Raw genomic sequence first — 25,857 nt, forward strand, 5'->3', positions numbered from 1 at the left:
CATGTGGGTAGAGTGGGCTTCCCGGAGGAAAGAATCCACCTGCAATGCAGGAGAAGAGACGCAGGTTCGAACCCTGGGTGGGGAAGATCCCCTGGAGAAGGAAATGGCAACCCACTCCAGTATTCTTGCCTGGAGAATCCCATGGACAGAGGAGCCTCGTGGGCTACCGGCCATGGGGTCACAAGAGTTGGACACGCCTGAGTGACTAAACCACCACCACCAGAGAGGGTTTACTCTGCAGCTCTTAAATGAACTCCTCAGGCTGAAAAGATAAAATGCATCCTCCCAAGCAGATGAACCATCGTTAGGTCTGGATGATGAAAGTAGAAATTTAGAAAATTAATTTTTTCCTAAGTGACACGTTTCACAAAGGGCACATACTCAAAAGAAAAAAGTTATTCTAAAAACTTTAAAAATTATCCTTTATAATTTTCCCTTAAACAACAGATACACAAATTTCATTTTATTATCTTCTACCCTTTGTAAACATTCTCTGCTATGAATGAAATGTATCATAATTTTGAAATAAGCCTTTAAAATTCAGTTTCGCATTTGTGGGTAATCTGCATCCCTTTTCTTAACTGGATCTCTCCCCACTTTCTTTTTTGCCTCTTCTTCCTTTACATTTTTCCCATTTTTGATAGTAACAGTCAATAACAGCCATCATAATAGGCATGTTTTTTGAGCCATCTTACATTATTTCAGGCTCAGAGTATAACAGTGTTCAGGTCACAACTGCCTATAAGCTACCAACACTGTTCACACACTGATTATACACACTCTTCCAAGAAGCCTTCCTTGACTCCAGTCACGCGTGCTAATCACGTCCTTCTTCTGTATTCTACCTACACGACTTCCGTGGTTGTTACTTTCGTATTTCTCACGTGGGTTTTTTCCCCCATGTGTCATATATTTGCCTCACTCCCCTACCAAGAACTCCTCCTGTGTAGGATTTGGATAAGAATATATTTTCTTCATAGATACCTGTCAGGGCATCTATTGTAGCGCTGTATAAATACAGTGCTGTATAAATGCTGGGAAACAATTACACAAGATACATGCATGGATGAAGGCATGGAAGACAGATGGAAGAAAGGATATCTGGGTGGGTGGGTGGACGGATGGGTGGATGGAGGAAGAGATAACAGGTCAACAGAGAGACAGGAGGGAGAAGAGGAAGACAGTCCAGCCAACCTTTCACCCTGTCCTGCCTCCCGCTGTCTGAACAGGCCGAGCTTTATGCCAGAACTTCTCAGACCCTCACCGCCCAAGAATTACCCAGGGAGCTTGTTAAAATGGCGGTTCTGACCCAGTTGGTCTTGGGACTCAAGATTCCGCTTTTCTAACAAGCTCTCCAGCGATGGCCGATACTAGGTGAATTTTTATCATATTCTCTAAAATTCTCAATGGGTAATACCATTGCTCTCTTTGGCAACAGGCAGTTCACATTCAAGTTAGGCCTAATCCACAGCTCACGTCCCCTGATGTCCTCAGATAATATTGAGCAGCTCCTTATATGATTTGCTATCCAATCCCAAAGGAAAGCCCCTCCTCTGTTCTCTTGCCTGACTCAATTTTATCCACTGGGGAGAAAAAAGAAATTAATAAAACTCAGGTGAAAGAAATAAAACTGATAAAAAGGAACAGCCAAGGCAGCCCCATGGACACTTACCTCGGTGAATGACAGACAGCTTACTGTGCAAATGCTCTAAGGCTTTTACAATCTGCAAGAGAAACACAAGGTGGATTTATGTCCCCCATCACTGGACAGCAACTGCATCTTAAGTAAATCCCCATTTATTATCCCTGGCTTACAGTCCCAAGGGGAGGTATTTTCTCCAACAGTGGTCTTCCTAGCCAGGAAAACACACAGGAAGTCGTACAAATTAGACCCTGTCCAGCAGAGAGATGACATCAGAGCGCAGAGAGGCAGTCTCACTGGTATGTTCTGAATCTCTAACTTGACCCCCAGCATCTTTTCCTCTCCTCCCTCCTGGGCCTCAATAGCCATGAAGGGCGCAGCTTCCTCCTCTGCTTGCTCCCTTCTGCGCCTATTAATCCTAAGGAAACATTTACACCCCACAAACGAAAATCAAAATAAACCAGTATCAGAACAAAGACACCAGGAACGTGGTCCTAGCCGATGAACGTGCTGCTCAGAGACATTTCAACTGAAAGCCTCCCAGGCCGAGTCAGGAGCAGAACCTCGTGTAGGTCAAGCCCAGAAAGAGGAGTATCCATTGATCCATCCAGTTACACACTCGTGCAATCAACACACACAGACGGGATGGGCACTCCGGTCCAGGCGGTGCTTCCCAGTACAGACAGAACAGAGACACACGAGGCCCAGACCTCCCCGCACTCCTTGGACGGAGCTGGGGCTCGCGATGTACTCACAGAAACTGCTATTTTCCCTAAGATGTCCTCTGGAATTGTTTGGCCTTTATCGATCACTTGTTTGTAGAATTTATCTAGGGACGTGTCCATGAGCTCCATGCAGATCCAGACATCCCCCTGGAGGCCGGTTGGTTTGGAGACAGTCAGAGAGGATGGAAAGATGAGAGGAGGAAGCAGTTAGCATCTGTCAGGAGGAACAGGCCACTCCCTGTGTGAGCTTTTGGAGGAAATGCAGTGTCCTTCGAGATCTCAGTGAAATTTATAAATGGGCAATATTACCTCCAAAAAGCAAGCCAGCAGACAGCCAAACAGATATGCCTGTGATCACCCACTCCTTAATGAAAACTAGGTTCTAAATGCTAACACCCACAAGCTATAGGATGCCAGAAACCCACGCCTTTACCATTAGTGTTATCTAAGACAGCAGTCTCCAGGCTTTTTGGCTTCAGGGACCAATTCTGTGGAAGATAATTTATCCATGGACCAGAGCGGGGCGGGGGTGGGGGGGGGCATGATTTCAGGCTGATTCAAGTGCATTACCTTTATCGTGCACTTTGCTTCTATTATTATTACATCAGCTCCACTTCGGAACATGGGGCATTAAATCCGGGACGTGGGGGACCCCTGCTCTGGGAGTTATGACCAGATACCAACTCTATGCCTGACTTCCCGCACTGACCACTGGCCACAGTTTATCCTTTAAAGCTGGTTATAAGAGGGAGATGAAAACAGCTAACAATGAGGACCTGTGTACAGCACAGGAAACTCTACTCAAACACTCTGTAATGGGCTGTACAGGGAAATACCTTTAAACGCGTGAGCACATATACACAGGGCTGATTCATGGTGCTGTACAGCAGAAACTAACAACATGCAAATCAAGTATACCCTAATAAAAAGTTTTTAGAAAGGGGACGGGATGAGAATTCATACCGTCGTAAAGTGAAAAGCAGAATTAGAAAAAAGAAGCAAATATGAGGCCAATGCACTGCACAAGGCTGCCTGGAGCTCATCAAGTGGCCAATAGACCAGAGTATTTGCGATTTCAAGGGATTGATACAAATCCATCTACAAGTTGATAGAGACCATTCTGCCAAAAGAGACAAACCAGAACAGGAAGGAGAAAGGGAACCCCAGCATTTTGAAAGGGCTAAGCACACTGGAAAATATCATGGTTTCCAGCCAACTTTGCACCAACATTTCACGAGCATGAAACTCTCTACAGAAGACAAGTTGGACAAGGAAGCGCCCTGTGACTGCAGGTGTTTGCGAGATCCGGGAAGCGTCTTTTTCAGTTACCGCCTGCCTTGCAGCTTTGAAGGCACTACCACCTACCTCACGGAAGAGTGCGCCGTAAAAGGTGACCGTGAAGGGACAGTCCACGGTCCTCATGGAGATATCCAGATCCATCAGGAGCCGCTTCTGCTCTTGGCTGTTTACCGTGGCCCGGATCCGCTGATCGGAATGCATGGAAAATGGATGGTTACTGTCCTGAGGATGGGTCTGTTGACAAGGCAGGGACCCCAAAGGATCCCCTCCCAAGAACAGTAGGAAAATTCACAGCATAGCTTCTAGCAACAACTGCTCAAATACCTACCCTAAAGGAATGCCTATCTGTAACAAATGAAAAGTAAGGAAGACTGTTATTCACTTGACGTACTGAATAATCCCTAGGAGAGAAGCAAACTGATCGTCTACTGCGGAGAGTGTGCAAATGTTTGGGAAGACATTTCCAAGTTACAAAACAGTCTGACTTATCATGTGGGTTTAGCACAAGGAGGCCAGAGTATTCATTGATGTGGGGCTGATTTGGGCTCATACAAGGGAAAAAAAAAAAGCTGAAATTCCCTCTTTATGAACAGGTAAAAATATATGGACCCTAAACAGAAACTGCAGAAGAGTCAGTTGATTGAGGAATGGGATGAGGAGGAGTTGAACTGAAATGGAGACACAGTTCATGTCTCTCTCTTCTAAGAGAAGAGAGGCTAACCACACCAGTAAGCGCAGCCTCACAGGCAACACGACCGTGTCATTAAATGACAATATAGTATCACGAGGCTTTCACATTTTTTGCCTGCGGAGCAGAGAGTCTGCAGGAGATGAAACTGGAAAATCTACAAGGTAAGGGAAAGATGTCAGCATTCTCCAAAAAATAAAAGGAATCCAGGTCATCTGACCATCCACATGCCTGACAACCCATCTAGAATTAACACACTGGGCCCGCTCCAAGGTCCTCCCAACATCTACTCAAGAAATATGCGATGATTCTAAATTTCTTTTTATAGCTCCAAAACTATGCAAATTCGCTCAAGATGACTTTACCCTCCTCTGTTTCCACAAATGGAGGCAATTTTGTCTCTCAGTTTGGGTTTCCTGATTTTCAGGGACAGATTCTTTAAAAGCAACAGAATAAAGCTTAAAAAGAGACTCATGAGACAGAAAACCAAATGCCATGTGCAAGCTCGCATCTGGATTCCTATTTGAAAAACCAACGGGAGAAAAAACAACAAAACGATCAAGGTGACGTTCATTCGGACCTGGTGGTGGATGACACTGAGGAAGTACTGTTGCTTCTTTTACGTGTGATGATGTGGCTGGTGGTCGTGGTGGTTCAGTCACTAAGTCATGTCTGGCTCTTGTGACCCCATGGGTTGTAGAGCCCACCAGGCTCCTCTGTCTGTGGAATTCTCCAGGCAAGAATATTGGCATGAGTAGCCATTTCGTTCTCTAGGGGATTTTCCCAACCCAGGGATCAAACCCACGTCTCCTGCATCGCAAGTGCGAGCCACCGGGGAAGCACGATGTGGTGGCTGCATAAAACAATTAAAAAGAGGGGGTAGGATTCAGCAGTTCAAAAAGACCCAGTTGCTGCTACTCATACCAAGGAGGCATTTTTGACATATTTGGAGGGAAATATCGTTCGCCACAAATAGGCTTTTCTGTCTCACCCCATAGAGTGAGACCTCATAGTCTTGCTTCTGTGAAAGGAGCCCATTTGCAGCTGGGAGGGACACACATATGGACCGGGACCGGAAAACGTCTGGGGAGCGCGAACACTACCTTCACCGCCATGATCTGCTCGCTGGGCACGTGCCGCATCTTCTCCACCACCCCGTACGCCCCCCGGCCCAGCTCCACGATGGGCTCCAGGTCATCCGCCTTCACCTCAAAGTTCTGCAGGAGACAAAAGCGAGGGTGCGATAGGAAGTTCAGCTCAGTGCAGTTGCTCAGTCGCGTCCGGCTCTGCGACCCCGTGGACCACAGCACGCCAGGCCTCCCTGTCCATCACCAACTCCCGGAGTTCACTCAAACTCATGTCCATCGAGTTGGTGATGCCATCCAACCATCTCATCCTCTGTTGTCCCCTTCTCCTCCTGCCCCCAATCCCTCCCAGCATCAGGGTCTTTTCCAATGAGTCAACTCTTCGCATGAGGTGGCCAAAGTATTGGAGCTTCAGCTTCAACATCAGTCCTGCCAATGAACATTCAGGACTGATCGCCTTTAGGATGGACTGGCTGGATCTGCTTGCAGTCCCAGGGACTCTCAAGAGTCTTCTCCAGCACCATGGTTCAGAAGCATCCATTCTTTAGCGCTCAGCAATAGGAAAAAAGGAAAGAAACCAGACACAGGCTACCCTGTCCTCCCTCTGGTTCCTCTGAGCAGTCCAAGGGTCCTTTCTGGTCCAGAACCTTCTGGTCTAGAAGCTTTGCCCAGCAGCCACTGAAAGCAAGAAGTGCCCGGGAGATGTGCAGACGCCCACTGTGGGCCCCCCTTTGTCCCGGGCAATACAGAGGTCCAGTTCCAGCTCAGGCGCCGAACGGCGCAGGGAGCGCTGCCCCACACAGCGGGTCTTCAGCTCCGCCCCTCGATGACCCTCAGGTCCGCCTGCTGACTCCTGGCGGCTAGCTCTAGGCCTGGACTTGGCAGAGCGTGGCCCAAAACAAACCATCTCTTCGCCTCGGAGACCTCCCATCAGAACCACAACAGCCCGATCCCAATTTGACATTTAAAACAGCAACTGCTCCACAGACCACTTCTGTTTACGTTCAGACGTTATTGACCCAACAACCCCTGACAGCATGTTACGGAAAATTCATTTTTTCCCACTGGCCGGTGGCAAAGCAGACATATGAAAGGGTCAGGACGTTAACAGGCAGACACGACTTTTCTCACCTGATTTCCAATAGAAATGCAAGCTTTGGAGTCTAAATCCCGCGGCGGCCTGCAAAAGAGAAAGGAAAAACATGAGATATTTAACTGAATGTGACCTTCCCAAATCCTACGAGACTGGAGAGAGTTCTCCTTAAAAATAAGGTGAAAGCTCATGAGTAAAATAAAGCAGCATAAACAGGTTAATAGTGTGGGAACTGGAACAAACAGATGTTCTTAGAAATCACAGTCTCTGCACTTCAATTTCTTCTTTATTACGAAGATATTAGTACACTTCCTCATAGAATAAGAGTGGCTGCTAAAGGAGATGTTCTAAGCAAAATGCTTATTAGCAGAATGACTGGCATACATTAAAAATATAAATATGCAATATATAAACTACATTATATGTAATAACATACATATACATTATATAAAATAATTATATATAATATAATTACTTACACAGGGGCTTACTGGAATAGCCTAATTATTCACATAACAGTACACACACACACACACACACACATACACACACACACACACACACACATACACACACACACACACACACACACACACACACACGGCTATAGGCTCCCCAGGTAGCACTAGCGGTAAAGAATCCACCTGCAATTTCGGAGACCTGGGTTCAATCCTTGGGTCAGAAAGATCCCCTGGAGGACGGCGTGGCAACCCACTCCAGTATTCTTGCCTGGAGAATCCCACGGACAGAGGAGCCTCGTGGGTTACCGTGTATAATTCTACCCCTCCTACTGAAACTAACTAAATAAAACAATAACGAAAATGTGGGAACATAAACGCAGATAACACGCCAATCTAAGGCTTCAGTGGCAATCCTTCTGAAATGAATAGAAAACACAAACTAAGGTTTTTCTAAATTAATTTAAAACCCGGACTGAGAGGCAGGGATAAAGACGAACACACACACACACACACACACATAGAGGTGATGCTTTTATAAATCCTGTGTCTCTAAGCAGAGAATTTTTCTTCAGAAACACCTTCCAGAGGAATTAAATTTTCTGAGAAATCTGACTTCTCACTCTTAAAGCCTCCGAAGCTCTTTTTCTTTAGTTGTCACCAACGGCTTGTACTAATCCCAACGGAACTTTGAAATAAAGGCAAATATTATTTGAAACATGTGACTAATATAAACAGTGAAAAATCCTTTGCAATTGTTCAGACCCTTCCTTTTGTAAAGAATGAAGCAACAGAAAAGGTCACTAGTTAATTATTCAGGGCTACCTCCAAGGGCATGCCATCCAGCGAGGCTGTTGGGTAAGACCTCTTCCAGAGCTAATATTCTAGCATTCATACAAGGGCTCTGCAAATCACAGTCAGTGAGTGCGTGCGAAGTCACTTCAGTTGGGTCTGACTCTGCGAGATCCCATGGACTGTAGCCCACCAGACTCCTCTGTCCATGGGATTCTCCAGGCAAGAATGCTGGAGTGGGTTGCCATTTCCTCCTCCAGGGGATCTTCCCAACCCAGGGATCAAACTCACATCTCCTGTGGCTCCTGCATTGCAGGAGGATTCATTATCTCTGAGCCACCAGGGAAGCCCATCAATTACAGTCTGTGACCCAGCAATGGGTGAATTTTACATGTTTAAAGGGCTGTAAAAAACAAACAAGAAACAATCTTCAGCAGAGGCCATTGTGGCCTGGTAGCCCCAAATATTTACTATCTGGTCTTTGGCACAAAAAGTTTGCTGATTCCAGTTTTATTCTAACCTTGCATTATAACTCTACCTAATAGGAGGGTTTCGTGCCATTTTCCAGAATGAGAAAAATGAAACCCAGAAAAACTCAGTGATATGCTGAACACACAGTCCTCAACACGGCTGAAAATAAAACTCATGTCATCCGAGTCTCAGCCTTGACCTACGGAGAAGGGGGTACAGACGCTGAAAACTGGGTTAAGTGCTCTCCTTGCATTTCCTATCGTTGAAACACACACACACACACACACACACACACACACACGACTCATTATTCCCACATTCCAGATGAAAACCTGTTTGACTGAGACTTAAGCTATCTTCCTCCCGAGTGCTGAAGCTATGACTCACTCCACATCCGACTGAATCCTAGGAACCTGCCCCGCCCAGACCCCCTCTAGTGTAATTGATCACCAGCCCCCACCACGAGGGCTTCGGGCTCAGCAAGGCGGCCAGAAGCATGAAATGATGGCCTGAGGTGGACAGCCTGTCTGGGATTAGTTGACGCTGTAACCGGTCCAGGGCACACTCGTCTGTCTGGGGCAGTGAGGTTTAAACTGTGGGTGGACATTCTGTGTCGCTTATTCAATATTTCAGTCCTCCAGGAAGAAAAGCGAACTTATTACAAAACTCCTAACCCTGTAAGGCCAAAGGTATTCCAGAGGCCACCTGCTATGATTGTTTTCTATAAACAGCCAGCTTTGATTTATGAAAATAATTGTTTATTTATACTTCTACATGAGTAACGAGTTTACTGGTTACTATTACACTTATTTGCCTGGGCTTCCCCAGGGGCTTAGCAGTAAAGAATCCTCCTGCAATGCAGGAGACTTGGGTTCGATTCCTGGGTTGGGAAGAGCCCACTTCGGGGAAGCATGGCAACCCACCCCAGTATTCTTGCCTGGAGAATTCCATGAATAGAGGAGCCTGGTGGGCTGCAGTTCATGGAGTCACAAAGAGTCGGAAACGACTCAAGCGCCTGAGCATGCATCCATTATTTGCCTATAAATAACAATATTTACTTATGATCTAATGATAATATAAAGCACCTAATTGGGCCAGAGACCATGCAAGACCCTTTAAATCCAAAGTCTTTTTCAATTTTCACAGCTCTTAGAGGTATTAGCTTTACTCTTTTAAAATATTTATTCACCTGTTCTGGGCCTTGGTTGCGGCGTGTGGGATCTTTAGCTGTGGCGTGTGGGGTCTAGCCTCCTGACCAGGGATTGAACCTGAAAACCGGGTTAACTGCTCTCCTGCCAACTCCACTGGCAGCACCGAGTCTGAACCACTGGGCCACCAAGGAAGTCCCAGCATTAGTTCTGTTTGAATGTGAAAAATGGACACCGAAACAGGCTAAATAATTCAAGGTCACTCAGTGAGACGGTGACACTGGAACGCAGAGCCACGCGTGACGTCCTCTCAACTACAGAGTAAGCGACCCCGCCTCTCATGGGCCATTTGGCTCTGGTCGCCGGGTCTAACATGTGGCCAAGAGCACGTACTTGAGGGTCAGAGAGCCCTCAGTCTGTAGGCCAGCTCTCCCACTTATTAAGTGAAATAATAATAATAACAATGACACTGAGAGCCACATTCGTTGAGAAATCTCGCTGGAACACACACTGGGCTGGACATGTAATATGGACCGTGACATCCAATCCCCATAGCAACCACAGCCATGTTTGTTCCTGTTTTTCACAGGGGGCTTAGGAGACTTGGGTAACTTGCCGAGGATGTTCAACCGAGGAAGCTCAGCTCCCAAGCGTTAACCTACGGATTCCAGCACCGGAGTCTGGGTTCTGTGAGGTCAGTTGCTTTGAGAAGGACACCTGACCCCTGGATAGGCCTGCCTTCTCCCTTATAAAGCGAGCAGAATAACAACTGCCTCTGAGTTTCTCGTGAGGATTAACTGAAAGAATGTTGACCAGCACAGAATCCAGTTAGAATTAGGAATAGTTGCTGCCCATCCAGGGGGGGAGCAGCCCAGAGACCCGAGTCACAGACACACCAGCATCAGAGCATCCAGTTAGAATTAGGAATAGTTGCTGCCCATCCAGGGGGGGAGCAGCCCAGAGACCCGAGTCACAGACACACCAGCATCAGAGACGCAGTGAGGCGGCCACACGCACGGCCCGAAGAAGAACAGGGCTCTGTCCCGGGCTATTTGTTTGTGTGCGGTCCAGCGAAGGTGGCCGGGTATAAACGGCAAAAATCACCAAGCCAGCCGCACAAAACTGCCAAGGAAAACTCCAAGTGCGGAAACCACTTCTTGAGGAGCACCAATTTCAGCCTCAGGATTAATTTAATAACAATAACAACATCAACAGTGTATCATAAGCCTCTTCCTGAGCTGACGTGAGACGTTGACAATCGCAGAGGGACCCTGGCTCGACACGATGAAACCAAGAGTGTAGCCAAGGTTTGTCCCACCAGGCGAGGGTTAGACAGCAGAGAATCTCCCTTTACCTCTGCATAGCTTTTTATTCATTTTTTTTATACCAAGAGAGGGTTTATGTTAGTTTTCAGAAATTTACTAAAAAGACGGACTATTAACATAAACTAGAAGAAGGGAAAGACTGCTGCAGCTGCTGCTGCTAAGTCGCTTCAGTCGCGTCCGACTCTGTGCAGCCCCATAGACGGCAGCCCACCAGGCTCCCCCGTCCCTGGGACCTCCAGGCAAGAACACTGGAGTGGGTTGCCATTTCCTTCTCCAATGCATGAAAGTGAAAAGTGAAAGTGAAGTCACTCAGTTGTGTCCGACTCTGTGCGACCCCACAGACGGCAGCCCACCAGGCTCCCCCGTCCCTGGGATCTCCAGGCAAGAACACTGGAGTGGGTTGCCATTGACTAGCAGATGTTAAAGGTAAGAAGAATATAAGACAGCTGGAAGGCTGAAATGAGAATACATCCCAAAGGAAATAATAAAGATAAGAGCAGAAATCAACAAAATTGAAAGCAGGAAAATAAAACAATGTTGGCTCTTTTAAAATCAATAAAATGGATAAATCGCTAGCAAGACTAACACAGATAAAAAGAGAGAAGACATGAATTATCAGTATCAGTAAACAAAAGAGGATGTCACAATGTATCTGTCATTCAACAAGGAAATACCATGAGCAGCTTTACTTTCATAAATTCAACAACTTAGATGAAATAGGCCAATTCCTTGAAAACCACAAACTACCAAAACTTAGCCACAATGAGATAGATCATCTGAATTATCCAGTAACTATTAACCCAACTGAATGTGTCATTAAAAAGCTCTGGAAGAAGAAATATACAAGCCCATTTTGTCTCACGGGAGAAATTTTAGCACACTTTTTTTTTTAATTGCGTATATGAAACCATTATCTTGTAACCCTAAAACTAATATAATATTATATGTAAATTATAGTTCAACATTGTTTTTTAAAGAATTACCACCTATCTTATACAATGTCTACCAGAAAACAGAAGGTGGTGTTCTAATCAACATATTTTATAAGGTCAGTATTATCTTAAATACCAAAACCAGAATATAATAGTACACACACACATATATACACACAAACAAACCCACTATGGATCAACATCTCTTATCAACTTCAGGCACAAAAATCTTCAATATGTGCAGAAATTAAATCCAGCAGTGTATAAAAACATAGTACACCAAAACCAAGTGGGATTATTTGAGGCATGCAAAGCGAGTTCAGTATTTTAAAAATCAACCAATGTTGGGACTTCCTTGGTGGTCCAGTGGTTAGGAATCCGCCTTGCAATGCAGGGGATGTGGGTTCGATCACTGGTGGGAGAACTAAGACCCCACTTGCCATGAAGCAACTAATCCCGAGGGCCACAGCTACAGAGCCTGTGTGCCACACGGAGTCTGCACACTGCCAGGAAGGCCCCACACAAGGCGATGAAGAGCCAAGTGCCCCCGCTAACGCTCCATGATGCCGAATAAATATGCAAATACTTTTAAACAATCAATCAAAGTAATACGTATCGACAGCACAAAGAAGAAAACTCCAAGATCACATCAACTGATGCACAAAAAGTCACTCAACAAAATTCAACACACATTCACGATGAAAACCGAATTCTGGTTGAGTACACTTCAACCAGAGAGGAACTTCTTCAACCTCGTAAACCACGTCTATGAGGACTTCACATCGTGCTTAATGGTGGAAGATGAAATGCCTTCTCTCTAAGATGGAAAACAAAGCAAGTCAGCCTGCTCGCAGCAATCTTATTTGATGTAGTATTGAACATTCTTGCCACTAAGATAAGGTAAGAAAATAAAGGTCGAAAACAGAAGAGAAAGAAATAAAATGGTCTTTTTAGAGAAAGTATGACTGTCTACACAGAAAACTGTAAGAAACCTATCAAAAAAGCTCCTGGAACTAATAACTGAGTTTAGAAAGGTCACAGGGTATGCAATCAACTCAAAAATCAATTGCAGGGACCTCCTCGGTGGTCCAGTGGCTAAGACTCCACACTCCCAATGCAGGGGGCCTGGGTTTGATTCTTGGTCAGGGAACTAGATCCCACACGTCTCAACAAACACCCAGCACAACAAAAAAATAAAAATATTTTTAAAATAAATCACATTTCTGAATTTCTAAAGTGGAAATCAAAATTTTTAAATGGAATACAATTTTTATTGCTTCAAAAAAAAAAAAGAAACACTTAGGTATAAATCCTAATAAAACTAAACGCAGAGAATCTGTATGATGAAAACTATAAAATATTAATGGAAGACATCAAAGGGAATCTAAATACTTGGAGAAATCTACCACATTCATGGATTGGAAGACAGCAAAATAAAGATGCTAATTCTCCTTCAATCGATCTCTTGGTTCAACACAATTCCTACCAAAAATCTCAGTGAGTTTATTTGTAGATATAGACAAGCTTATTCTAAAACTAACAGGAAAAGATGAAAGCCCTAAAATAACCAAAATAGTTTTGAAACAGAAAACAAAGTGAGAGGAATCACTTTTCCCAAAATTAAGGTTTAATCTATAGCTGCAGAAACCACGACAGAGGGATACAGGCAGAGGGGCGGCCAGCCAGCTCAGGCACGCAGGCGAGTCTGGCTCTCTGCGACCCCACGGACCACAGCACGCCAGGCCTCCCTGTCCATCACCAACCAGCTCCCAGAGTCCACCCAAACTCATGTCCACGGAGTCGGTGATGCTGTCCAACCATCTTATCCTCTGTCGTCCCCTTCTCCTCCTGCCCTCAATCTTTCCCAGCATCAGGGTCTTTTCCAAATGAGTCAGTTTTTTGCATCAGGTGGCCAAAGGATTGGAGTTTCAGCTTGAACATCAGTCTTTCCAAAGAAATCCCAGGGCTGATCTCCTTCAGAATGGACTGGTTGGATCTCCCTGCAGTCCAAGGGACTCTCAAGAGTCTTCTCTAACACCACAGTTCAAAAGCATCAATTCTTTGGTGCTCAGCTTTCTTTATAGTCCAACTCTCACATCCATACATGACCATGGGAAAAACAATAGCCTTGTCTAGACGGCAAAGTAATGTCTCTGTTTTTTAATATGCTGTCTATTTAATATACTTTCCTTCCAAAGAGCAAGCGTCTTTTAATTTCATGGCTGCAGACACCATCTGCAGTGATTCTGGAGCCCAAAAAATTAAAGTCTGACGCTGTTTCCACTGTCTCCCCATCTATTTGCCATGAAGTGATGGGACCAGATGCCATGATCTTAGTTTTCTGAATGTTGAGCTTTAAGCCAACTTTTTCACTCTCCTCTTTCACTTTCATCAAGAGGCTCTTTAGTTCTTCTTCACTCTGCCATAAGGGTGGCTGCTACTGCTACTGCTGCTAAGTCACTTCAGTCGTGTCCGACTCTGTGTGACCCCATAGACGGCAGCCCACCAGGCTCCCCCGTCCTGGGGACTCTCCAGGCAAGAACACTGGAGTGGGTTGCCATTTCCTCCTCCAATGCATGAAAATTGAAAAGTGAAAATGAAGTCACTCAGTCGTGTCCGACTCTTAGCGACCCCACGGACTGCAGCCTACCAGGCTCCTCCATCCATGGGATTTTCCAGGCAAGAGTACTGGAATGGGGTGCCATGTGTCATCTGCAAATCTGAGGTTATTGATATTTCTCCCGGCAATCTTGATTCCAGCTTGTGTTTCATCCAGCCCCATGTTTCTCATGATGTACTCTGCATATAAGTTAAATACGCAGGGTGACAATATACAGCCTTGATGTACTCCTTTCCCAATTTGGAACCAGTCTGTTGTTCCATGTCCAGTTCTCACTGGAGGAGCAGACCCAGAGATCATTGGAGCAGAACAGAAAACCCAGAAACGGATGCACACAAATATCCCCAATTATTATCTTAAAAATGAGCAAAAACAATTCAGTGGAGCAGGGATAGTCTTTTCGGCAATTGGTGTTGGAGCAACTTTAGCCAGTGAAATCCACGGGGAAAAAAAATAGAGCCCAACTGAAAACCCCAGGCCTTGTACAGAAATTAAACTCAAAATGTATCACAGACTTAAATCTAATATGTAAATCTATAAACTTCTAGAAAAGAATAGAGGAGAAAATCTTTAGGACCCAAGTATAGGGAAAGGGTTCTTAGACTTGTCACCAAAAACGTAACTCATGAGAGGAAAAACTGATAGAGTGGGCTTCATCAACAGAGAGAGATGGAAAGAACCATGATGACTGGGAGACACTGCAACTGAGTCACACACCTGACAACTGTTTTGCATCGAGGATATAGGAAGAACCCTCAAAACTCAGCATTAAAAACAAATCTGATTGGATAATAGACAAATAAGTGCATAGACGTTTCACTGAAAAAGACACATGGATGGGAAATAAACACCAAAAGTATTCAGTATCAATAGCCGTTAGAGAAGTGAAAATTAACACTGCAATGATACATCCCATCTACCAGAATGGTTAAAATGAGAAACAGTTCTGAGGAGAAACTGGGCCATTCATATGTTTTTTGGTAAGAATGTAATTTGGTACAAGCACTCTGGAAAATACTTGGCAATTCTTTCAAAACTAAAAATGGACTTACCATACGACCCATAATTGCACTGCTGGACATACATCCCAGAGAAATGAAGACTTATTTTTATGCAAGAACTTACACAGGAATGTTCACAGCACATTTATTTATAACAGCCCCAAACCAGAAACTATTTGTATCTCCTTCAAAGGCTTTCAGAGGCTGAAGGCTTTGACACACTGGTGTATCCACCCCACAGAATGGCATTCAGCAATAACAAAGAATAATCTGTGGGTACATGCAGCAACTCGAATAACCTCAAGGGAATGATGCTGAAAGAAAAAGGCCGGTCTCAGAAAGGATATGCATGATTCCATTTGCACAATAATCAGGAAGCAACAAGATGGAGATGGAGAAGAGACGAGAGTAAATTCCTACAGACAAACGAGTCCCGTCCGGAGAGCTCGCCCGTCAGTCCCACAGAGTCAGCGGGCTGCCACTCCCTCCTGCAGGGGCTCTTGCCAACCCTGGGACTGAACCCTCATCTCCTGCGTCTCCGGCGTTGGCAGACGGATCCTCTACCACTGTGTCACCTGGGAAGCAGGTCTGTAATGCTTTCACTTGTTGCAACTAAGACCCAACTTAGCCGAATTAATGTATTTTTTTAAATTTAAAATAAAAAAAAAAAAAAAAACTAAATTTAAGTTTCCATTGGAATGGCTATTATGCTCCCTCTGCTATAGTTTTTTTTCTTAGAATTGCCTTTCTTCCCCTGTAGATGCTTTGATGTGGTCCTGCCCCAAGCTGGGCTTGCCTGGTGGCTCAGCGGGTAACAAATCCGCCTGCAATGTGGGAGACCTGGGTTTGATCCCTGGGTTGGGAGGATGCCCTGGAGAAGGGAACGGCTACCCACTCCAGTATTCTGGCCTGGAGGATTCCATGGACTGTATAGTCCACGGGGTCACAAAGAGTCAGACACGACTGAGTGACTTTCACTTGACCTTGCTCCCAGCTAGGCAACACCCTCCCCACAACGCGGAGAGACAAAGAAAGAGGGAGGCTCTGGGAGTGGGTGTCCCACATCACCAGGGCTTCGGACTCTCGGGGCCTTGCACCCACGGCTTAGCTCGTAAGGTGTGGTCCCGTATCTCACATCTGCCTTCTGTTCATACGGAACAGGATCTAAGTACAGGATGCTGAGTCCTCACCAAGTACTACCTTTCTACCCAACCCAAAGTTCACAGTGGTGGCTCCCTCAGGGGTTTATTCGGATAAAATGGAAAAGGAAAAAGTCCCCATCCAGTGACCTTTCTGAATTTATTTAAGACCCCATCTACCAGGGCTTCCCTGGTGGCACAGTGGTAAAGAATCTGCCTGCCGATGCAGGAGACGTGGGTTCAATCATCCCTGGGTGGGGAAGATCCCCTGGAGGAGGAAATGGCTACCTGCTCCAGTATCCTTGCCTGGGAAATCCCATGCACAGAGGAGCCTGGTGGGTTACAGTCCACGGGGTCACAAACAATCAGACACGACTCAGCGACTGAAGAACAACAAGCCATCTGCCAAACACGGCTGTAAAATTTTTAGCCAACTAAATTCAAAGGTACCCATTCCATATAGACCGACCGACTAAGATCGTTTCAGGTCTCAGAACAGTAAAAGTCCTTGGCTTCCCCGCTTCAAAGGGCTCTCCTTTCTAACAAACTCCCTCCCCGGTCAAAGCATTACTCACCCTTCTGAAAAGGAACTCCCATTCCCTGGAAACCTGTAAAGTACAAGCATTTGGGTTAAGAGGGTACTCTTGCCAACTTACGTGGAACTGGTCTGAGGTTGTTCAAATGCTTCTTTGGGAATTTTAAGGCCAGGGTTTCGCTTCTTGCCTACAGGGAAAGATGGAAGGATAACGTTAAGGTCTACAAAAATCACAGAGTGAGAGCAGGCACAGAGATGGCAGCGCAGAAAGGACGGAACTGGGAGCCCGAGTCTCATCCCTGCATTCAGAGCCCCGCATCCCACCAGGAGCGCTGTGAGTGACGAGGCACGGTTGCCGGGCGGGGCAGAACTTCGAGTGCAGACTGAGGTCGTGGGTGAGGGCTTCCCGGATCCATGAAAGGCCCCTGAAGGATGCCAACTCTCTTTACCCCGGGAGACCTGCAGTCTCTCTCTGCTGGGAGTTCGGCATCCCAGCCTCCTTCCTCCTTTCTTGTGTGACAATGGTGGGTGGTGTCGGTTAAAGGTTGTCTTCCTTTATTATGTCCATCAGGGCTTCCCTGGTGGCTGGTGGTAAAGAATCCTCCTGCCAATGCAGGAGATGCAGGTTCAATTCCTGGGTCGGGAAGATGCCCTGGAGGAGGAAACGGCAACCCACTCCAGTACTCGTGCCTGGAGAACCCCATGGACAGAGGAGTCTGGCGGGCTACAGTCCAAGAGGTCACGAGTCAGACACAACTGAGCGACTAGCAAACAGCGACGACAGCTCTCAGCCAAGGTGGCCCCACTTCTCTCAGTACTCCGCAGTGTCTAACTGGGTCTGTGATGAGCTGATGGAGCAAACCAGGCAGGGAGAACAAAAGTTACCCTTCCCCTGCTCCGCCCTGCCCACTCTCAGCCACCGGCCATCAGTTACAACACCTGGAGAAGGGGAGAGCAATCTTTATTTACTTTTGCGCTGTTCCAAAATGGATTAAGGTAACAGAAGGGTTCACGCACGGAGGCTGTCCCTTCTCTGTGAGCCAGATGGGAACGTAATCGATGTATTCGTTGTTCCTAGGCTGAAACCACAAGAGAGCTTGGCTCCAACATTTCTTGTTGATGAGTTTACAAGAACAGATTGAGAAATGCCAGCTCAAGATGTGATCAAACCAGTCAGTCCTAAAGGAAATCCACCCTGAAGCTTCACTGGAAGGACTGATGCTGAAGCTAAAGCTCCAACACATTGGCCACCTGATGAAGAGAACTGGCTCCCTGGAAAAGACCCTGATGCTGGGAAAGCTTGAGGGCAGGAGAAAGTGGGCGACAGAGGACAAGATGGTTGCACGGTTCACATGGGTGTGAACAAACTCTGGGAGACGGTGAAGCACAGGGAAGCCTGGCACTCTGCAGACCATGGAGGCAAAAAGAGTCGGGCATGACTGAGCGACTGAACAACAACAGGTGATCAGAGCAACTCGTCTTGTAAGGACCCCGGGTTTTCCTCACCTAAGGAGCGCCTGTGTCTCTCGGGCTTGGCAGGAAAGCCCAGAGCAGAGCTGGACGGAACACACACAGGTTTGCTTTCTCTCTCACCTCTCTCAGTGCAAGCCCTGATTAAGGCCCTGCACAGAGATGCTGAGTCTGTGCAGAAAGTGAAGAAATCAAATCCTGATTTCCTCCTTGCAGGAGAACACCATCTGCAGACTTCAAGGACTGCTCACCATTAGACAGCCCCCGCAATGGCCTGGTCAGAATCAGAATCCGGGTGCCCAAGCACCCACGTGGCAGCTTTTCCTCCATTCCCCAGTGGATGAAGTGTAGAGGGGACCAGAGAGAATGAAGAGGGGAAGTATGGGATTCTGGGTCTGTAAAGACCAGCTTACACCTGGTTTCTCCACATGCAAAGAGACCTCCAGGGTCACTTGTTATCCAATCCTTATTATCCTCAGCTATAATATGGTGTATTAATAGTAACATCAATACCTATCTTACCAGACTGATGCGAGAACCATGGGATAACACGAGGAAGAGCAATGAAATAATAATAATTATAATCACGTCAAAAACAATCTGCACAGTCTCATTAAAGAAAGGAAGTCATTGCAGAAACTCTGGGCGAGAACTGGCTGTATTAGGGGACCCAAAGCAAGTGCTCTGTGACAACCTAGAGGGGTGGGAGGGGGTCCAAGAAGGAGGGGACATATGTGTGCCTGTGGCTGATTCATGGTGCTGTATGGCAGAAACCAACACTATAAAGCGATTATCCTCTAATTAAAAACAAAGATTTTTAAAAAAGAGCTGCCTGTGTTATCTCATAGCCCAATATATCGAGACCTTTCTTTCTGCGCCATCAAAATCCAAAACCCAGATTAACTCTGCCAAAGCGCATAAAGCCAGCAGGCAACATGCTCGATGGCAGTCAACACAGAGAAAGCCTCTCTTACTGGAGTACAGCTGCTTTACGATATCGTGTCAGTTTCTGCTGTTCAGCAAAGGGAATCAGCTCTGTGTTTACACATATCCTCTCTCTTCTGGACCTTCTTTCCATTTAGGTCACCACGGAGCAGCAAGTCCCTCTGCCACAGAGTAGGTTCTCACTAGCTACCTGTTTTACACATAGAATCAGCAGCCTATATGTCAGTCCCAACCTCCCAATTCACCCACCCCTGCCTACAGATGTCTGTGTCTCTCTCTCTTCTTTGCAAGTAAGACCACCTCTACCATTTCCCCTAGATTCCACATACACACGTTAATACACGATATTTGCCGGAGAAAGCCATTCAGAGCCACCTCCAATGCGACAGGTCATCTCGGTTCTCTCGTTTAGATTTCCCGACGTGCGTTTTTAAGAACTCGAACCTCACCATTTCCTTTTCTGTTCCTGGAGCGCCTACGGCCATTTAGTACATGTCACTGAGTTAGTTCCTGACAACACACAGAGCTGTAGTGTACACCAGAAGGATGCTAAGGCTGGATCTGATTGTGAGAATTCAAACAGATAAATGGCTGGATTCCAACAATTCCCATCCGTGGGCCTCAGCTAAATTCACGGCGAAGGCTGTTTTTCCCCGAGATACTCTAGGGAGGAATGAACAAACGTGACTTGTCTGGATCTCGACATACAGATTCCAGTACAGGTGACCGATCCCAACTGATCCAGCCCTGTAGCTCTCCCAGATAAAACAGAACGAAACTAAAGTAGATCCTGCCTGTGAAAACGCCTCTCCAGATGGCTTTTGATTCATGAAGCAACATGACTCTCCTCTTCATTCCTAACTCAGTTCCTACATCTCTCCTCTTCGTTTCTAACTCACCTCTTCCTAGATAGACGTCAAGTAAGATAACTATTTATGGAGAAAAACAGCTTTGGAAAACTTTAACATACCAATGAATTATTACATCACAGCAATGAATGATTAGTTAGTTCCTTAACAGCAATTGACTCCAACTAAAACCCACCAAATCATCATATGAAGAAACAGCAAAAGAAAGAGGAAAAAAAGAAAACCAAAAAAACACTTTTGGCACAGAGACTAAAGAAAGAGATGGCCAAAACAACAGTAAAGTCTTCTCAGTATAGGAAAAGAAGACCGCCCCCCGCCCCCTGCCCCGCCACCCCAGGTTCTTCTCTGACAAAAACTAGAAAAAGCACTCCAAAATGCTTTTGGACAAACAAAACCTGGTTGAATTACACCATCAGAAAACACCCTGCCTTCGTGTTTTAAAAGTAGATCAAAGAAAAGAAAACTCACAAAGGCACACGCCAACACTCCATAATTCACTTACCTGCCCATTGCTGGAAGAGCAATCCAGTCAGAGAGCAGCAGACGTGACTCTGATGCGGTTTTCAAGGCTGCAAAAAGCAGGAGCCGCAGAAAACCCCACAGCAGGCATTTTCACTCAGCTCCTGAGACCACACTTGAGCGAGAGAGACAGAGCTGCAGAGGCTCCACCCTCCTCCAGCTCCCGTTACCCTAAACCTCTGCAAGTTCATTGTTTCCGAGAAGCTCCGACTTCAGCAAGGGAGGGAGACATGCGTCCGTTTGAACGACCAAGGTGTGACGTTAATCATCAGCCAGACTGGGAGGGATAAACCGACAAAGTGACCCTGGAGAGCCCAGCACTCAGCCACCTTTCTATAAATGCCTCTTTCATTTCTTAGAAGAAAGGGACACATATGCAGTCCGCTTCCAGCTGCGTTTACTTGAAAGCAATCTGCTCCCCTTCGCAAGGCTGCCAACCAACCTGACTCTAACATTTAACATTGTGCTTTTTTGAAACTTAACCAGACGGAGCAAAATGAATAATAAAACGAGGTGACCGACTGATAAATGGCCTTTTTGCTTGATATTCAAAAGCAGAAATGAAAGCTAGCTCCGAAAAGAGGCTCCAGGTTTTGTCACATGCTGGTAACCAGCCTTCTCAGAAGACCGGAATTCTGTATGTTTCTGCAGATCTCAACCAGCTGTGTCCTCTGAACTGGTTCAGTCTGCAGAGGGTAAAAAAAAATCTCCTTGGCCTGATGGAGCAAACATATGTGGCCCCATCTTACATCAGCCAGCGGCCCGCCCACACCCGTCTTCTCAGAAAATATTGTAGTCCCACTACACACATATATTTGCAAAATGCATCTTAAACCAAAGCTGGGTCCTGATGATCACAGCCCAGAGCAAAATGCCATTGGGAGAGAATTGGGGGGCGGGGGGGTGGGGTAAAGGAATAAAAAAATCTTACCAATACTTAGAAAACATTCACCAAGCCACAGACATACTCACCAGCTCTGACAGTACTGCAAGAAGCGGTACACAGACCTCGCTCAGCACCGGCTGGGTGAAGCTGAGCACGAAGGGCTCCCGTCATGAGCCTTATGACACAAAACAGAAGGTCCTGCTGCAGGGCCAACCCCAGCAGCAAGAGGATGGTGTGGGGTCAACAGAAGGGGCACCGTGAGGCCAGCTTGGCCAGGGTGAGGGGGCTTGGTGGGGCGTGATTGCAGGGGTTTACCATCATTGACCCAGCCTAACAAAAGGGTGGCTTTGCTCCCTGCGCCAAATGTATTTTAAAAATCTGTTTCCCAACGTGAATGGGATTTCCAGCCAAGGAACTGGCAACCTGAAGGCCTTGGCTGCCCTCACCTTCATACTTGTATACGAGGCTTGAGTTCCAAGGGCGGCTGGCGCTGAAATCAGCGGAGAAGTGTCACTGAATGTCCTTAAATCGCAATGATCGGATGCAAAGCCACACACAGAGCAGAGCAGAGAGAAGGGAGCGCAGGGAGAAAGCCGGCTCTAGGATGGTGATACCAAGGGGACACAGAAAGCCCCACCCACCCCTGAGGCTCCAACCAGGATGCCAAGTGTCTCCGGAATTACATACAATGGAGACACCGAGAGCTGCACAGCTCACTGTAAACACGCAGCCGTTTTTCTTTCAAGCAGGCAGCTGACGGTCCTGAAACCCCGTCTTTACCTGCCCTTATGCTCACGACGCCCCAGCCCTCTTACCGACGGAACACAATCTGCGAAAATCAACGCCCTCATCACACGCCCCCCGCCCAGATCTGCCCAGACCCCGGCTGCGCCTTAGGAAGCACCGCCCACACGGCCGGCTCCCACGTGCTGGCCTCCGAACATAAACAACTCAAAGCAACTGTCAGAATGTCTACTATTTTCATTTAAAATGCCCACTCTGTCCACTACCGTCTTCGTTTATTATGCTCCTCACACCTTTGCTGACAATCTTGAATCATTTACTTCTGCATTGATGGATTCGTGTCTGAATCTGTGCGTTATTAATTTTCTTATCCACCCCCCCATAAATGTCCCATTATGACGGCAATTTTGTGCAGTGCTTCCACAGCATCTGTATTTGTGAACAGAATATTCGTTGTTCTTTTCCCGACTGTTTTGAACTTTAGTACTGAGGCCTTCAATTTTTTTCTTTGAAAAAGTACACACTAAAAATACTGAGCCACTACGATGTACATCTGAAGCTAATATAATATATCAACTATAATTATTTTTCATACAGCAAATTCCTGTTGGCGATCTGTTTTACATATGGTGATGTAAGTTTCCATGTTATTCTTTCCATACGTCTCACCCTCTCTTCCCCTCTCCCCATGTCCATAAGCCTATTGCCTGTGTCTGTTTCTCCATTGCTACCCTGTAAATAAATTCTTCTTAAAAAATAATTTTTTAAGCTTTTTGTTTTATATGAAAGTATAGCTAATTAGCCACCGGACTTCCCTGGTGGCTCAGATGGTAAAGCATCTGTCTACGATGCGGGAGACCCAGGTTCAATCCCTGGGTTGGGAAGATCCCCTGGAGAACGAAATGGCAATCCACTCCAGTACTATTGCCTAGAAAATCCCATGGACAGAGGAGCCTGGTAGGCTACAGTCCATGGGGTCGCAAAGAGTCGGACACAACCGAGCGACCTCACCTCCACTTTTATAGCCAATTAACAATGCTGTCAGTCTCAGGTGGAGGTTGACAGATAGACGTGTAAATAGCACAGAATGGAGTAGAAATAATACAACCTTGAGCATAAGTGAGACTTCGTTTTAAATCTGAGCTGGCCCTCTTAACACTGGGACCTTCAGGATGTTTCTCTTTTGTCCTAAATACTTGTTACTTTTATTTACTAAATTCACTGCACGGGGTCTTAGTTGGGGAACATGGGATCTTCAATCTTTGTTGCACCAAGCGAACTCTTAGCAGGCGGCATGTGGGTCTAGTTCCCAGACCAGGGATGGAACCCGGGCCCCCTGCACTGGGAGCTCGGAGGCTTAGCCACTGGATCACCAAGGACATCTCCCTGAGGATGCTTCTGAAACTCAATTTCCTCACCTATGAACTGGAGATGCCAACTCTGACAGCCAAGAGACTCAGCTGGTACAACTGATGTGAAGAAGTCCAGCACACAACAGGTGTCCACTAGACAGAAGTTTCTTGTCTCCCTTTCATATCTGTGCTTATATTTCAAAATAAGAACGCACCAGAATGTCCCCTCTATGGGCAGCTTGTCTTGTCTTTCTTTCACTGATTGACTGAATCTACCTGCTTACCCATCTCTTCCACTCGAATGTGAGCTCTTCAAAGCCAGACCCCATTCCTTGCCCATGAACAGAGTAAGCAATAGACCCAAGAAATGAGGCAGAGACCACAGCATCTGGGCTCAAAAATAAGCTGCTTAAACTCTGCAGAAGCAAAACTATGGGTTCTGGTCATCTCCTGGATAAAAGGTGGAGAAGATCAGGAGTTAAGGTGTAGTTGTAATATTAGGAGCAACCTGGCTTTTCCCCATCTAGATAAAATTAAGTAAAAGAGAAAAGTCAGGCCAGTTGGGGTGGGAGGTGGAAGAAGGCAGAGGAGCTCCACGTCAGATGTGCTAAGGAGAAATTAAAAGACGTCTGTCCTTGGGAGGGCGGCTACGACAAACCTAGACAGCATATTAAAAAGCAGAGACATCACTGTGCCAACAAAGGTCTGTATAACCAAAGCTATGTGTTTTTCCAGTGGTCATATACAGATGTGAGAGTTGGACCACAAAGAAGGCTGAGCTCTGAAGAATATCATGATGCTTTTGAATTGTGGTATTGGAGAAGACTTTTGAGATAAACTTCAATAGCAAGGAGATCAAACTAGTCCATCCTAAAGGAAACTCTGAATATTTATTGGAAGGACTGATACTGAAGCTGAACCTCCAACACTTTGACCACCTGAGGCAAAGAGCTGACTCGTTGGAAAAGACCCTGATGCTGGGAAAGATTGAGGGCAGGAGGAGAAGTGGGTGACAGAGGATGAGAAGGTTGGATGGCATCACCGACTCAATGGTCATGGTTTGAGCAACTCTGAGAGACAGTGGAGGACAGGGAGGCCTGGCAGGCTGCAGTCCATGGGGTCAAAAAGAGTCGGACACAACTGAGCGACTGAACAGCAACCACAACAGAGGGTACTCTGAAGGGCACGTGGCAGGCTTCAAACAGGTACCCGGAGCTTCAGAGTGGACGGGTGGGGGCTGGGAGGGGAGTGAAGCCCTGGGAGTGCCAAAGGGAGAAGCAGAAAAGTCGACTGAGACCAGCGAGGAAACAAGAAGGGAACAGGCAAGGAAGGCAGCCAAGGCGAGAGCAGGTCGAGAGAAGGAGGACTGAAGAACCAGCCGAGGACACCAAGAACCTCTGGCCGCGTCCCAGGAGGAAAACCAGCGTGGACGGAGCAGCGCCGTCCGCTCGTTCAGAAAAGGTCCTCGTTCAAAGCAGGAAGGACTCAGAAGAGCTTCCTTACAGCTCCGGTCTCGTGACTGAAGCCCTTTTTTTTGCAGACCCGGTGGAGCTGAGGTATGCGCTTTGTCACGCTAACCATTTGGTGCTGACTCTGTGCTCTTGAAAGAACCTAGAGGGACACGGCAGCCAAGCGCCACCCCTCTTGTGGTCTGGGGCCCCGGGAAGGCAGGCGTGGGGGCGAGGGGTTCGGCGGGGAACCCCCACAGCTGTGCCCATCTCCTTCCTCATTCACACGCTGCTTCATTCATGAGGCTCAGCAAAAGGAAGTGCAGTTACAGGGTGTGAAAAATACCACTTCACAATGAAACCAAGGCAGCAGCTTCCAAAGACACGCAGCGATGTGTCTCGTCTTTTCAAAACGCATACTCCATCCCGGCTAGGTTTAAACATCTCGCGTGTATTTTAGAGAGAAATACTGAAATGTCTCCGAGTGAAATAATACGGCTCTAAGACAAACTTCCTAGGTGGTGCTAGTGGTAAAGATTTCACCTGCCAGAGCAGGAGACTCAGGAGACGCGGGTCCCCTGGAGGAGGGCATGGCAACCCACTCACTATTCTTGCCCGGAGAATTCCATGGACAGAGGAGCCTGGCAGGCAACAGTCCATGGGGTCACAAA

The 25,857-nt window shown here is 46.5% G+C and overlaps 1 protein-coding gene across 5 annotated transcripts in view; it reads right to left on the minus strand.

The window, feature by feature from the left end:
• Positions 1 to 25,857, minus strand: part of MAP2K6 (mitogen-activated protein kinase kinase 6) — a 106,385-nt gene that overhangs the window by 17,791 nt on the left and 62,737 nt on the right. For 3 of the 5 annotated variants that reach the window (XM_005221341.5, XM_005221342.5, NM_001034045.1), the window contains 6 exon segments: positions 17,075 to 17,141; positions 6,571 to 6,619; positions 5,458 to 5,571; positions 3,733 to 3,852; positions 2,398 to 2,514; positions 1,673 to 1,724 (listed from right to left, as the gene is read on the minus strand). In XM_005221341.5, coding sequence (XP_005221398.1) covers positions 1,673 to 1,724; positions 2,398 to 2,514; positions 3,733 to 3,852; positions 5,458 to 5,571; positions 6,571 to 6,619; positions 17,075 to 17,141 — 519 coding nt within the window. 5 annotated transcript variants of the gene reach the window in all.

The sequence above is a fragment of the Bos taurus genome, chromosome 19, assembly GCF_002263795.3.
Source record: "Bos taurus isolate L1 Dominette 01449 registration number 42190680 breed Hereford chromosome 19, ARS-UCD2.0, whole genome shotgun sequence".
NCBI lineage: Eukaryota > Metazoa > Chordata > Mammalia > Artiodactyla > Bovidae > Bos > Bos taurus.